Source organism: Pistacia vera, unplaced genomic scaffold, assembly GCF_008641045.1.
Source record: "Pistacia vera cultivar Batoury unplaced genomic scaffold, PisVer_v2 Contig579, whole genome shotgun sequence".
Lineage (NCBI taxonomy): Eukaryota > Viridiplantae > Streptophyta > Magnoliopsida > Sapindales > Anacardiaceae > Pistacia > Pistacia vera.
The window spans coordinates 107,664-122,676 of record NW_022196422.1 but is presented as its reverse complement, the minus strand read 5'-3'; the positions used below and the strand labels follow the sequence as shown (position 1 = coordinate 122,676).

General features: G+C 39.8%; 1 protein-coding gene across 1 annotated transcript; it reads right to left on the bottom strand.

The window, feature by feature from the left end:
* Window positions 1-12,238: 12,238 nt before the first annotated feature.
* LOC116109383 (cytochrome P450 81Q32-like) lies at window positions 12,239-14,187 on the bottom strand. The gene is made up of 2 exons (XM_031395607.1): window positions 13,225-14,187; window positions 12,239-12,862 (listed from the first exon to the last, which is right to left on the bottom strand). The coding sequence occupies exons 1-2, from the start codon at window positions 14,119-14,121 to the stop codon at window positions 12,239-12,241; spliced, it is 1,521 nt and encodes a 506-aa protein (XP_031251467.1). The 5' UTR covers window positions 14,122-14,187.
* Between the last annotated feature and the right edge of the window lie 826 nt (window positions 14,188-15,013).

Sequence of the window (15,013 nt, the reverse complement as noted above, 5' to 3'; positions counted from 1 at the left end):
GCCACTAACAATCCGCTGGACTTGCACACTCGAAGACAAGCGTAAAGCTTATGAAAAACACTAGGGTGGTGTTTGCCATAAGCCCTTCGACGCTCAAGTTAACAAGGCTAAAAGAGGCTAATTAACGAAAGTTAAAGGAAAGAATGATTACCAGGAGTCTTGTCGGAGGCCAAGACTACAGCAAATGTGTAGAATTCTTGGGAGCAAGAACCTAGGAGAAAGTAAATGGTTTTGAGTGGTGGAGATTGAATAAATTATGAAAGGGCAAGCCTCTGTTTATTTAGCGAACCCAAGGGGTAGGAATCTTAGTAGGACATGTTGGGATCCATGCATTTTGGACATGGAAAAGGTGTAGAAATGATGGACAAGATGATGGATGCAAGGTAGAACACAAACATAACACATATGCCCAAAACATTTCAAGGTAAGGATGGAATATTACCTACTCTTTTTCTATTCAACACTTGAATCTTCTTTTTTGGAGTCTTAGTTCTTCAAGTGAACTTGAAGAACCTCAAAATGTGATCCATACAAGTCAAGGTAAAGAAAGCCGAGAGAGTGAGAGAGTGATTTTGTTTCAACTCTTTCTATTCTATGTAAATGGTATAACACTTGGTTTATATACCATGGGCACAAAGTGTAATTTTAAATTGTCTTAGGAAGTCCTCAAACAATTTAAAATTAATCTTGGAAAATAGCATTTATGTCAAGTCCTTGGTTTTATGGTTAATTCATAATTAGCCCAAATTTTAATCCCATTAAATATTCTAACTCTTTAGAATAAAACCAATACACTTTTGTCCCAATTATTGAATCAGATTCAATAATAATATTTAATAAATCCTTATTACCCTTGGTTAGTGCTAGCTATCCATGGATAATCATTTCTCACCAATACATTAATTCGTATGCAACTGTTTACGTCCGAACATCATTAATTTGATTAATGATATATATTACTCTCTCTCCTTGAGCTTGGTTTTATGTGTGACCATTTTGGTTCATTATAATCTAGCCATGGGCCCAATATAAGATTTTGATATGTTTCGTTATAATTCTTTATAATAAAAACTCCCACTGATTATGGTAGACGTCTAGCAATGTTCCATAACCCCTAAACCACAATGAAGTGTAAACTCCAATGAACCTATTCTGATCGTACGCACCATGTAGTCAAATCCCTCCATTATCTAATCTCGATTAAGAATGGTTCATGATATGTCAAAACCCTTAACTTAATCTTTAATCGAATTGTGAATCGATACAATGGAATTCGTCAACATGAAACTACTTTTCATCTGACATTCATTATACTCTGGCCAGAGATTTCCCTTTTCCAATGTTCATTGACATTCATCTGGGAACTCGAGATTGGACTATTTTGAGTTAACGGATCCCATCTTGACCATCACTTGTCATCGCACATGAATAATATATGACCAAACCGGCTTATTACACAAGACATTACTAGTCTAGTGCTTATACATCTATGAACCATATGCATCTTATGTTGAATCCAACCGTGATGTCTCAGGTCTAAGGATCAGTGGTACACTAGCATGATCCTATGATGCATTATTGACCACATCCATGTGATTTATCGTAATCGGTCGTATTCGATAAACAGTTTACTAACCGTTTATCCATGCTAATGCCTTAATGACATACCTTTTATAATCACACACACTAATATCATCACATGGTATTCAATGGAGACATTCAACATGCCTACTATGCAATGTTATTGCCCAATTAACATTGCTTGCGTAGGGAATTGTTTGACGATTTGATCTTCTGAAGATTCATGTCATTCGGACATTTCACATGCAATATTAAATATAATATAATATAAATGAAGCAGAAAATCAACATGTGAAATAAGAACACTTTCTTTCATTCATAATACATTTACAAGATATAATGTCCTGAAACCGACAACATGATTGGTTCCTAGGGCATACACTAACAGGACATTGAGTCTTACTTCGGGAGATAATCCCTATCAGGAAAGAAAGATGTTTTCTTATCTTTATCAGATTAGGTTTACTAGTTTGAGTAAGATTTAGGATCTTAGCAGAAGAGAAAATAGAATAGGTTTCTGATTTCCTATTTATGGACTGTTGTAAGCTAATGGGCCAAAACTTAGTTTAGCTTAACTTGTAGGATAACTCAACTCATAGAGTGGGCAGTTCATAAGGTGACTTTAAGCGTAGGCCTAATTGGAATTGGGCTAAGGCCTTGGGCTGTGACATTTTTATTTCATTATTGGGCTTCGTGAGGCCCAAGACGATTAGACCTCTACATACATCACCCACATGCATCAAAGACGTCCAACGTCTTATAAGACGAGTGGTTACCCTGAGTTGTTTCATCTCCCAGTCTACTAACAAATGCCACCTCTTCTTCACTGCATTCATGAAATCCAAGAAGTTTAAGTGGACCCCAGCCTACGAAGAAGCCCTACAATAACTAAAGAGGTACTTGACATATCCCCCACTCCTATCCCTTATCCAAGCCTTTGACCTGAGAAAAACTTTACACCTACTTGGCAGTCTCAACGATGGCCATCTTAACAGTGTTAGTCCGAGAAGACAATACGAAGCAACTACTAGTATACTATGTAAGTAAATCACTCCTTGATGCTAAGACTCGGTACAACTAGTTGGAGAAATTGGCGCTCGCTCTCATTCGTACATCCAAGAAGCTCAGGCCCTATTTCCAATGCCACTCCATAGTCGTCCTCATCTCCTTCCTGCGTAAGAAGGTACTTCACAAGTCAAAGTTATCAGGAGGACTCACCTAATGAACAATAGAGCTCAGTAAGTTCGATGTATCCTTTCAACCATGCATCGCCATTAAATCCCAAGTGTTAGTAGACTTCACTCCTAACACTTCAGCTCAGGTAGAAAGAGAGAGCTGATATGCATGACTGGTGGGACATTTTCAAAGTGGACTCTCTCAGTGGATGGCTCAAGCAATGTGAATGGAAGTAGATTGGGCATCGCACTGATCACACTAGAAGGGGACATCATACAACGGGTTATTCGATGTGGGTTCAAGTGCATAAACAATGAAGCTAAATATGAAGGCCAAGGATATTGGAGTAAAAAAGTTATACATGAAATCTAATTCCCAACTCACAGTCAACCAACTGCAAGGTGCCTATCAAGCCCAAGACTAAAAAATGACAACTTACCTAAACCTAGCCAAACAACTCCAGTCAGCCTTCAAGGAATTCTCAATCATCCAAGTCCCAAGGACAAAAAACACCTATGCTGATGCACTTGCCAACCTTGGCTCAACCCTTTAAGGCTTCTCCGAGTCATCCATCCTACTCTTGTTCCTTCAATAGCCAGCCGACAGGAAAGAACCTGCAACTAACGAGTCGCCCAATCCTCAAGAACCTATAAAAGTAATGGATGTTAAACCAGTCGATTCATGGATAACCCAAATAATTAGGTACCTGGAACAAGATGAGCTCCTAACCAACAAGAATGAAACATGCCGTCTGAGGGCCAAAGTTGCAAGATTCACCATCTATGAAGGTCAACTCCTAAAGAAGTCATTCTCCGGCCCCTACCTCAAATGCATAACTCTAGAGGAAGCCAAGTATGTTCTCACCGAACTCCATAAAAGCGAATGCGGGAACCATGTAGGGGGACACAGCCTTACCCGTCGGGTGATCATCGCTGGATATTATTGACCCATAATATACTCCGACTCAGCATCCTATGTAAAGAAATGTGATGGCTGTCAAAAGTTGGCCCATGTCTCACACCTCCTACCAAAGCAACTCAATTCCATCCTCACACCTTTTTCCATTCATGAAGTGGGAGATGGATATAGTTGGAACAGTCCCAACTGTATCTGGGCAGCGAGTCTACATGTTGGCAGTCACCGACTATTTTACTAAGTGGATCGAAGCCGAGAAACTTGCCCAAGTTAGAGACAGAGAGATAAAAGCCTTCATTTGGAAACATGTTATCTGTTGATTTGGAATATCGAAGGAAATGGTCACCAACAATGGGTCTCAGTTCATCAGCTCAGGCTTCAGAGACTTCTATGACATGTGGGGAATCAAGCTCAGCTTCTATACCCCTTATAACCCATAGTCAAATGGCTAGGCTAAATTATCCAACAAAACAATCATGCAAACTTTAAAGAAGCGCCTCCAGAAAGCTAAAGGCATATAGGTAGATGAACTACCAAGGGTCATTTGGTCTTATTGAATAACAACCTGCTCATCCACTAGCGAAACTCCTTTCTCCCTCACATACGGATCTGAGGCAGTCATCCCAGCCGAAGTATCAATCCCCTCCACAAGACTCTAATGATTAGATGAAGAAGCCAACAACCACAACCTTTGCCACAACCTGGACACAATCAATAAGCTTTGAGAGCAAGCCAACATTCGTAATGCCATCTATGAATAACGGGCTGCTCGACACTACAACCGTAATGTTAGAGTGAGAACTTTCAAAGAGGGTGACTGGGTCCTATGTAATGTCTTCCAAAACACTAAGGAGATTAACTTTGAGAAACTCAGCCCTATCTGGGAGGGTCCTTACAAAATCACAAAGGAAGTAGGAAAATGCACCTATAGACTTCGGTCCCCCGACTGAAGGTGAATGAGGTGGGCCTGCCACCTCATTCACCTTCAGTCGCCCTCATGGCCTGGATTCAATAAAAGTACTATTTAGCGAAAAGATTGCATTCAACTTTTGTTTATATTGGCCCACCTCATTCACCTTCAATCGCTCTCATGGCCTGGATTCAATAAAAGTAATATTCAGCGAAAAGATTGCATTCACCTTCTGTTTATATCGACTCGGCCATACGGCCATTTAATTCACCTTCAATCGGCCTCATGGCCTGGTTCAATTAAAGAAATATTCAAGAACAAGTTTACTTTCACCTTCAGTCAACTCATACCGACTCGGCTCATACGCTTACACCTTCAGTCGACTCATACCGACTCGACATATATGATCACCTTCAAACGGCACTGCTGACTCAACTACTTGGCTTTTACTCCATAAAAACATAATTAGTCGACTTAGACCGACTCAGCAAGGCATACACTAGGCCAAACTACACCTACTCAGCTGCAATGACTCATCAAAACAAATTACATCTATAAAGCAATATAAAAGAAAATAGGGTCATCAACTCAGTCACCCACAATGAAGAAAAAAAATGGAAACACATATGTTGAATAATAGAAAGCCTCAAACGACCAAGTATCAAGAACAAAAAGGTGCATGCACCATGTACAAACAAAGGCAACTCATGCCTCAAAATACAAGAAAGAAAAAACAAATACAAGTCTAAGGAGCATCATGCCCCATATCATCAGTACGAGCCATCTGATCCATCATCGATTTGGTCCAAATGTCACCTCCCTTTATAGTCGCCTCTCCAACCTAGTTGCCAGCATCAGCTCCATCTCTCGACTCTATAGGCGTTTACCCCAGCTAGCCAGGGAAGTCCAGGATCTGGTCCTCAACCTACTTCTCCGTATGATCAACTCGCCTGGTGGTCTCCTCCTCCTCCATCTCTTGCCACAGTTGGATGCAATCATTAGGGTATGATCGATTCCAATGAGTAGTGTTTCTGGACCTGTAATCTAGCATCAGCTTCTGGACCTGTAATCTAGCATCAGCTTTCCTTTTGCCCCAATGACTGCGACATCAGCAATGTTGAGGCACTAACTCCTTAGTGACTCAATCTCTACATCCTTCTCTGCCAACTCCTTCTTCAATCGTTCCAACTCAACCTTAACATCCTTCACCCATTGCTTGCTCTCCCTCTCAACCTTTTGGGTCGCCGCCTCTTTCATATACAGGTTGGTGTTGGACTTGGAGATTTCTTGAATCTCCTTCTCTACGCCAAGGCGGACTTCTTGAGATACAAACTACTCATGAAAGCCTACACAAAATCACTCAATCAGTGTTAAGTCACACAATAAATGCAAGTAAACAAAAGTTTGATTCATACCTAGAAGGCGCGAGAAACCCCCCAATTAGCAGTTGTAGCCACACCCATCTGATTCAGCCAACTCTCATCTGCATGAAACAAGAATGACTCAACCAACTGGTTCATAGAAGTTGTATCAGAATAAGTTGATGCAGAAGCTAGGACATTGAAAGTCAACATCTCACTCTCTTCGTCCAAAACCATAGTCTTAGATGACCCTGTTAGAGTAGGTGCCCTAGAGCCAATCAATTATTGTAAAATTGACCCTGTAATAAATGTTTATTTATCAATAAAAAAGGCATATTCTTCTATATCATGTATGTAATGATATATGTCCTTAGAGTGGTAAAATCATGACGAGGATATCAAGTGTTTCAAATCTTGATAGTGAGAACCCTATGATCACATATGGTGGCCATTCTAGAAACGTCCATAACCCAGTATTATTCTGACCAAGGACACAAATAATACGGTAAGGTTTCATAGTGTTAAACGACCCTGTCGAAAGGCAGTGACTGATCTCACTTGTCAAGGTTGTTTGTCGACAACCTGATGTAATGCATGGGTATTTGTTAAAGGCAAGTTCACTAAACAGACCCATTAAAGGATTCCATATGGATGGTAACCGCAATGTCTATGGAATAAATCCTCTAACGAATGGTGGTGCATGTGATCCTTAGACTTGAGGTCACTAGAGCGCCTTGTGCACTGATTAGTGTAATTTGACACTAGCCCAACGCAATTCTATTCAGAGCTGTCAATACAGTAGTGATTGGCTGCATCAAGGAGTGTATCAAGACTATGGTGGATCGACAAAGGATTCATCACTCTCGGGTACGGGAGAAGTTATCTCACGACGTAATTCAGTGAATGGCAATGACACTAAAACTGTGGCCACAGTGGGATTGAATTGTTGCTCAATTCAATTTATTATTTCGATCATTGTTCTAGTAACTGAATACATAGATATCGAGGATAACTGAGGTTGACACTATTTCTGTACCTCAGTCTCGATGAGGTAATAGATGATGAAATGATTTGATTGTATGGTAACCATATCGTTAACAGATAGTTGTTTCGCTAAATCCGAATCTAGCGGGTGGCCATGATGCCTTGCTAGGGGCCAATCTTGGTCTGTGAGTAGGGAGATGATTAATTAGTATTAATCAAGATACTAATCATTGCCAATATGATAAGAAGTCTACGGGTCACACACTTAGAAGATAATTTCAAAATTGTTTTTGTGAAAGGGGTATTTTTGTCTTTTAGGATGAAAGGGTATTTTGGTAATCTCATAGTGCAATTAAATTTGCTAAGGTTGTTGCCTGCATTTAATTTTAATATTAAAATTAAAATTAGTAAGATTATATTTAAATATATGTGCGCATATATTTAAATGGATTATTATTAATAATTAAATGTTAATATATATATTATATATATTGATTGATTTTAATTATACTAATAATCAATTAAAATTAAAATACCATAAAGGGTGTGTTTGGTTGCAAGGATGGATTAACTTAAGAGTCCATAGCATTCCTATTGGGATTAGGGTTTTTAATTAAGTGACACTATATAAGTGAAACTTAATTAAAACATATATAATATAATAATTTCATTCATTGATTGAAAAGAAAACCCTAGCCACCTTTTCTTCTCTCTCTCTCATTTTTCTTAGTGAGTGAGTCAAAGAATTTTTTTCGATTCACTTGATTCTTGAAGCCTTCTATTAGTTCTAGCAAAACTATAGTAGGTTCTACGAATTATCTTCGTGTGGACGACGTTTATGCGATTCTCTTCTTGAATCGACAAGCGAAATCAAAGTATTGAAGGAGCCTCCAAACGTTGGTAATGTGTTCTTAATCCTTGTATGGATTATTTACTATGATTTATATTGTACATATTTTCTATTTATTAACATGTAAGCAATTCTATCTATACTCGGATCTTGGCGTAGAAAGTGATTGATTTTTTGTTTAATTTGTGATTTTTCCGCTGCCTTTTCGAGATCAATCACTATCAGACCCGGCCTCAGTCACAACAGACCCGATTGGGTGGAGTCACAACTACATCCTCCACCCTCCTCTCCTCCCTACTTGAAGAGTAATTTTTGCTCTTTTCGGAACGCCTTGCAATTGACTCGCTCGTACTTGGGATGGTTAACTTCTTCATAAGTCCTTCTACAATCGTAAATTCCTCAATAGTTAGTGGGTTCAGGCTTGACTTACCAAACAAAATATGATTGCAATAGCGAATAAGCAACATGTTCCACGTCTGCTTGAATGAAGGGAAGCGAGTACCTCATTGAATCTCCCCAACTCCAGCCCGCATGTGACTCGCCCTTAAATTAGCCTCCTCTAACACCACTCGCTAGTCCCTCTACTCCTTTGGTATGGCAAAAACCTCTCTAGTCAGCACGTCCAAGCTGTCCGCACTCTGCTCGAATCAGTTGTAATCAGGATTTGCAAAGGAAAAACAAAATAAGACTTTAGTCGTCAAAATACAAGTCAAGAATAAGTTTCTCAGCGGTTGCTTGCTAGGTGTAGGGGATCTCGCCCTCCTTTCTCTCCAAAGACTATTTCACCCATTAAGAAGAAGTGCTCTTTCCAATTTTTGTACTCTACCGTAGATTGGTTAAAAGGTGGATTCGGTCGTGCCTGAGTGTCACCACGTATCTACCCTTATCTTTGTCCTACTCCTTCAAAAAATATAAGTATAACAATTCGTGCAACCTAAACATTACTTGGTTCTGCACATAGAGAACCTCCAAAGCCATCAACAGTCTCCACCCATTTGGCATGATTTGGGTTAGCGCAATCATAAAGTGGTTTAACACCTCCCAGACGAGACAGGGTATTGGAAGTCTTAGCCCATCACGGAACCACTTCTCATAGACACTCACCCAACCTTTGGCTTTTCAGTCAACCCTCTCGTACAACTTGGGTATCCTTATTTCAACCGATTCAGGAATATGGTATAGCGTCCTAATCCTCCACACATCATTCTCCTTCAACAAGAGTGGATAGTCCATATTCAATATCCCACTGCCAAACCGTCTTGACTCCCCCTCCGAATCATCATTAGTAGAGGCAAGTCTTCAGAACCATTAGAATCATTGGAGTCTTACCCACACATCCCTTGTCCATCTAAAATATCTTCACTATAATCAGCACCACTCAGCTCAAGAGACACTACATTCAACCCCCTTGGTATGCCTACAGATACGACTCCACCTTCTAGCATCAACACCATTGTTAGGGCTCCCTCGGTACTCATTGTCACCCTCTATACCTGCCCTACTCGACTCGCCCGACTCTGACTACGACATTGAAGTTCAACAATCCACTCCTTATTCCACTCGACCCAAGCGACCGACTAATTCTCTAAGGCTAAGTCTTATCTTTAGATCCAAATGCACCCACTCATCTAGAGCAACCAACTGCCTAATGCTTTAACTTGCTGGTTTTAGCCTCAACTCTCAAACACACTCGACTTGGTTAGGACGACCGAGTGACCACACCCCAACACTTTCCAACTCATAATATGGTTCTCTCTACTCGATCTGACAGACCAAATGACTTAGGTGCCTTAGCTCTAATTTGAAAAACATCAATCTCCAACCCTCAATCAACCACCTCACTCAACTCAGTCAAGCAGACTGAGACGAGCAGAGCCGAGTGGAAACCTTATGTAATTCGATTCCATCTTTTATCTCCCTAAAAACCTAAAAACTCCAAAAATCAACCAAAAATACATAGTAAACGGCTTCAAAACCCAAAACCTCTCCCTTTAAACACTAAAGAAACCACACCAAATCAATCTTGAACACTCAAAATCCCTCTGAAAAACCAAATCACCACCGAAACTCCCATTTCAAACCAAATAACCTCACGCCTCCTCTTCTTCAAACTCTTTTAAAAAAATCTGCTAAACCTCACCCAAACTTCCTCAAAAATACCAAAAGCACAAAGAAAGGCAGAAAGGAAACAAAAAAAACAGCAAAAGAGAGTAGTGTTTATAGTGAAAATGGCTGAAATCGCCAAGATCTCCTCACCGCCATAGAAGAAGTAATGAAATAAAGAAGAAAAAAGAAGGAAGAGAAAAACGGGAGAGAAATGGCAATGAACAATTGCTTCTGCACCTTTAATGACAAAGCTAACAAAGGGTACATGTGGTAAACTCTGATTGGTTATCAAACAATGCGATTCTTCGTTTCCCACCCAAGCACAGAAAAGAGATCTCAACCGTACACATGTCACGAGATAAGTTACTTGGATTTGCATTTCCCGCTCAAAATTTAGGGTTGCCACGTCATGCATATTTTGTAGAGCCCTAAAGGCTCCAACCAATTGCTGCCCGACCGAATGAAATTATCAACCTATGATACAAGACACTCACATCCAACCACTCAATCAAGTCGACCGAATGGGTACATTAGGAAGAAATTTGACCTTCCTACAAGTTAATTATCACTCGATATTGCGAACCAGGAGAATATCCTTGAAGATTTTGCTATCTCTACTCATCGGTCCAAGGCACCAAGTGAACGCTTCTCCAAGAAATCAATTTTCTTCTCACTCGGTTCAGTTTGATGCACTGAGTGAGGACAACTTCATGGGATGTGCCTCACATCCTCTCACTCGGTTCGATGCAACGAATGGAACACACCTTTAAGGAACCACACATCTTTCACTTGGTTCGATGCACCAAGTAAGGGTGCCACTAGATATTCCACATACCCTTCCTCGGTTCAATGCACCGAGTGAGGTCCTTGCTTATTGCATTTTCTCACTTGACTCGATGTGCTAAACGAGAACAAATCTACATACTCACCCATTTGGCTTGGCACACCAAGTGAGCCACCTTCATACGAGAAATTCTACTCAAGACCCGATTCCATGAACTGAAGACTTGGCATCTACATTGATACTCGCCCATCTGGATAGTCAAACTAGCTGAATACACCTTCACGCAACAGTAACTACTCTTTAAGCTAAGTACTCTTTAACTTAGAGAGTGGGCGGCAAACTGTTAGGGATAAAAAATGTCCTCGGCCTCAATAGGCTTAAAAGCTAAACACCTTCAATGGAGCTTAGAGCCTTGGCCTAATTCTGGTTAGGCCCATAGCAGAATTTGTGTAATGGGTTAGTCCATTACACCCACTAGGCCGCTCACAGATTGAACTCAAATCACTAACGCCTTGATTCACTTAGGCCTCACCTTAACTTTATCTGAGCCCAGGCCACTTGATCCAAGATCACTTACTGGACCTAGGGTTTACTTAAACCCCAAGGCTATCTACATCCTATTTTCGGTACTATCCAGATTCCCCCTAGGAAATCCACCTACATCCTAATTCGTCTAAGATCCTAATCTTAGACGAAATAAGACTCCTTCTCCTACTAAGGCAAGTAAATTGAAGACTTTCTTGTTCACTAAACCTCAACCATTATGGACTTATAGTCCTACTAGGATTTGGAGATCCCACGATTTCTATATAAACAAAGGTCTGCCCTCTCATAAGGCATTCAACATTACACCTTCAAACCCCCTAGTTCTCACCTTTGAGAGTTTTACATCGCTGCCATAGTTCTAGTACCAACTAAACTTTTGGTAACCCTCTCTTTCCCTTACGCTCGCTAAATTAGCCTCATTCAGCCTTGCTGACTTGAGTGTCGGAGTGCCTATGACAAACACCACCTTAGTGTTTTCTGTTCACTTCACGCTTATATCTTTGTATGTACAGGTGCAAGATTGCTAATGGCTTCAACCTCACGAGATCATACCCTCCATTCCGTAACCGTAGATTTTACCGTCTACAACTTGTTTTTGGGGGGTTGTGCAATTGTTTTAGGAAAAGATTCATCATTTATAATTCTCATTCTATAAGAGAAATAGTGGATGTATGCTCTTACTCTTGCCAAACCACTTTAAAAATTGTCTCTTGTCATCGCTCATTTTTGCTCTTTAATTATTTAATTGCTGATTTTCATTAAATCATGCACACATCCGTTCCGATTACACCAAGGTCAATCGGATCTCTCGGGTTGGTGCAAATTTTCGTATCAACACCTTTTATGATTAATCATTGCGAGTTTTATAAAATTTTAACTTTAAAATATACCTGAATGACTGGTAAAAAAAATTCATTAATACACTTATCGAATAATTGCCACAATGCAGATTGATTTTACAGAAGAAAATAACCTAGAACTAATGAAGAAAATAACCTAGAACACACAAACATACTTAAAATATTTTAGTCAGAGCCAAAGAGAACATTATTTACGATGGGACGAGCTCTACACATAACCTCCAATGCTTTGGCTTTGGGCATGGTGATACCTCTTCCTTCTTCAGACATATCAACCATTTCCTCATTAATCCTTTCCCACTCGAAACACTGAATCAACGACCCCAAAGCCAATCCCACAACACGCTGAGCCAGGCCTGCTCCAGGACACGCCCGCCTTCCTAGTCCAAATGGCATTATTAGCTTGTGGGCCTGACCTTCTTCATTGTAAAACCTCTCGGGCTTGAAATTGTTTGGGTCATCCCACAGCTTGGGATCTCTATGAATGGCCCATGCATTGACCAATAAAATTGTTTCTCGTGCCACATCGTATCCCCCTATGGTACAGTCACTGGATGACGAATGAGGAACCAGAAGTGGGGCTGCCGGGTAGAATCGAAGGGTCTCTGATACAATACTTTGAACATATTGCAGTTTAGATAAATCAGGTTCATCCATCAAACGATCCTGGCCAATTTGATTGTCTAATTCCGTTCTTGCCTTTTTCAATGTTTCCGGGTGATTCACCAAATTGGAGACAGCCCATTCTAATGTAAATGCTGATGTATCTGTTCCGGCTAATAACATTACCTATACGTGTAAATTGAATAAATGATAAGTTAAAACGAAGTAAAAATAAACAACTATAAAATTGGAACGAAAGTCTTATCTGGTAGGAAAAGATATGATTTAGTTTTAACAAGACGACAACGATCCCTCTTGATATATATATATATATATATATATATATATATATAGTGTTACGTGTAAAGCTCTACACGTGAAGTTCTGTGCATAGAGATAAGGTTTCAGCTGAATGATAACCTAGCTCTCTATTTTAGTCGTTAGCCACTCATTATGATAATGACAACGACGCACTAACTAGCGCATGCAATTACCCGCCAAAACCTGAAGATAATTTAAATAAATCTACAAAAAAGAAATTGACTAACCAGTATAAGCCCTTTGATGATTTGATCAGTGTAATACTCTGGCTGTGATTCTTGCAATGTAAGCAGATGATCAATCATTGTATTCATGCTCTCTAAATTACTCTTCTTACATCTATGCTCATCAATTAAACCTTGCAAAAACCCGTCAATGTTTTTACTTAGCCTTAAAACTGTCTTCTGAAGATCACCACCGTCAATCCAATTCAAGATAGGCAAGAAATCTCCTGGATTCGACACCCCACCATATGTTGTAGCCTCCTTCACAATTTTCCTAAACCTCCTTGCCTCTTCTTCATCCTCCACTTCATCACCGTAGTACCGCTTCCCTGCGACCATTCTCATCATAATATTAAACGTTAACTCTGAAAACATTGTTTTAAGCTGCACCTTTGAAAACTCTTCGCGAGACCCGCAAGACAGATTTTTCAGCAGCCATTTGATTTCTTCCCTTCTAATGGATAAAAACATGTTAAGACGATTTGATGAGAATACTTCAATGGCAGCTATGCGACGGAGGTTGCGCCAGTGATCACCATAGGGGGATTGCACGAGAGTGGTGTAGTTATAGCCAAGGTGCTTGCCCATGAGTAACTTTGGGCGGTTGGCAAAAACGATGTCGTTCTTCGTAAAGCATTCCTCCGCTGCTGATAATGAGGATACAATTATCATAGGGCGGGAGCCGAATCGAAGGGACATGATAGGACCATATTTTTGCGATAGCTTGTGCAAAGCAAGATGAAAAGGGGGTTTTATGAGGTGAAAGTGCCCAAGAATCGGTAATGAAGGTGGGCTAGGGGGAAGATTTTTGCGGCTTTTTCTTGATTGAAACAACAGCTTTAAAGCGAGAATCATGAAGAGAAGAGAAAGAGATGAGTAGAGGATGGTTGTGTCTTCCATTTTTGCCTTGCTAGGATTCGGCTTTGTAATGATTTTTTCAATAATGTGGATTGTGGTGACTGATGAAGTGATGGGGGAAGATTTGTGATTTGTGTTGCATTTATAGAGGAAGTGAGTCAGTGACTGTGCTGTAATGAATATAGACATATAGTCCAAGCAACAAAAAAAACTTTAAGAGTTTTAGCTCAATTATCTAGAACGGCCGAGTTTGGATAGAATTTGATCTCTTCTAGTGCGCGCATACATCATATATGCCGTGTGCTTCTTAATCCTCTGATTGGGTAAAACAAATGTTTATCCAAAATGTATCTCTCCTCTATTATTTGTTTTTATTTATCTGTTCCTGTGCACAAAAGGCAATTGCGGCTACGACCTCTCTGGCATTTATATTTGCTGGTTGCGTAATTCTGCCCCGAAGAAGATAAAAAAACTACATATAGGAGACAAAACGAGACAATTTAAAGTATGTAGAAATATCAATATAATAATAAACCAACAAGAAAATCACATAACTTGTCAATAAAAGCGAAAACATGAAAAATGAAATTGTTCTTACACAGTATCTTGTGCATGCACTAACATAAATGACTACGTATTCGATTGCGCAGTGCGCACTCTGCGGATATATTCTCTTTGAGGTGATGATGTTACGTCAGTGAATACGCAAATAGACTTTGAATAATGAAATTAAAATGTCCGTCGTAACTCCTAAATTAAAAATAGAAATCAGCCCTTCCTGACCAAATTAACATGGATCAGAAACAGACATATATTAATTTTACTTTTCTGCTTACGCATTCTCATGCGTATGTACACAGAAAACCAATAACGTTGATGCGTATGTAAAGAGCAAACCAATAACGTTGACGCAGTTTCTATCGGGTGGCAAGTC

What these genes read in the sequence shown, in the direction of transcription:
- LOC116109383 (XM_031395607.1), bottom strand. Translation starts at nt 14,121, where the DNA reads ATGGAAGACACAACCATCCTCTACTCATCTCTTTCTCTTCTCTTCATG. An exon ending in TCATCAAAGGGCTTATACTG is followed by an intron (nt 12,863 to 13,224) that starts GTTAGTCAATTT and finishes TTACACGTATAG; the next exon opens with GTAATGTTATTAGCCGGAAC.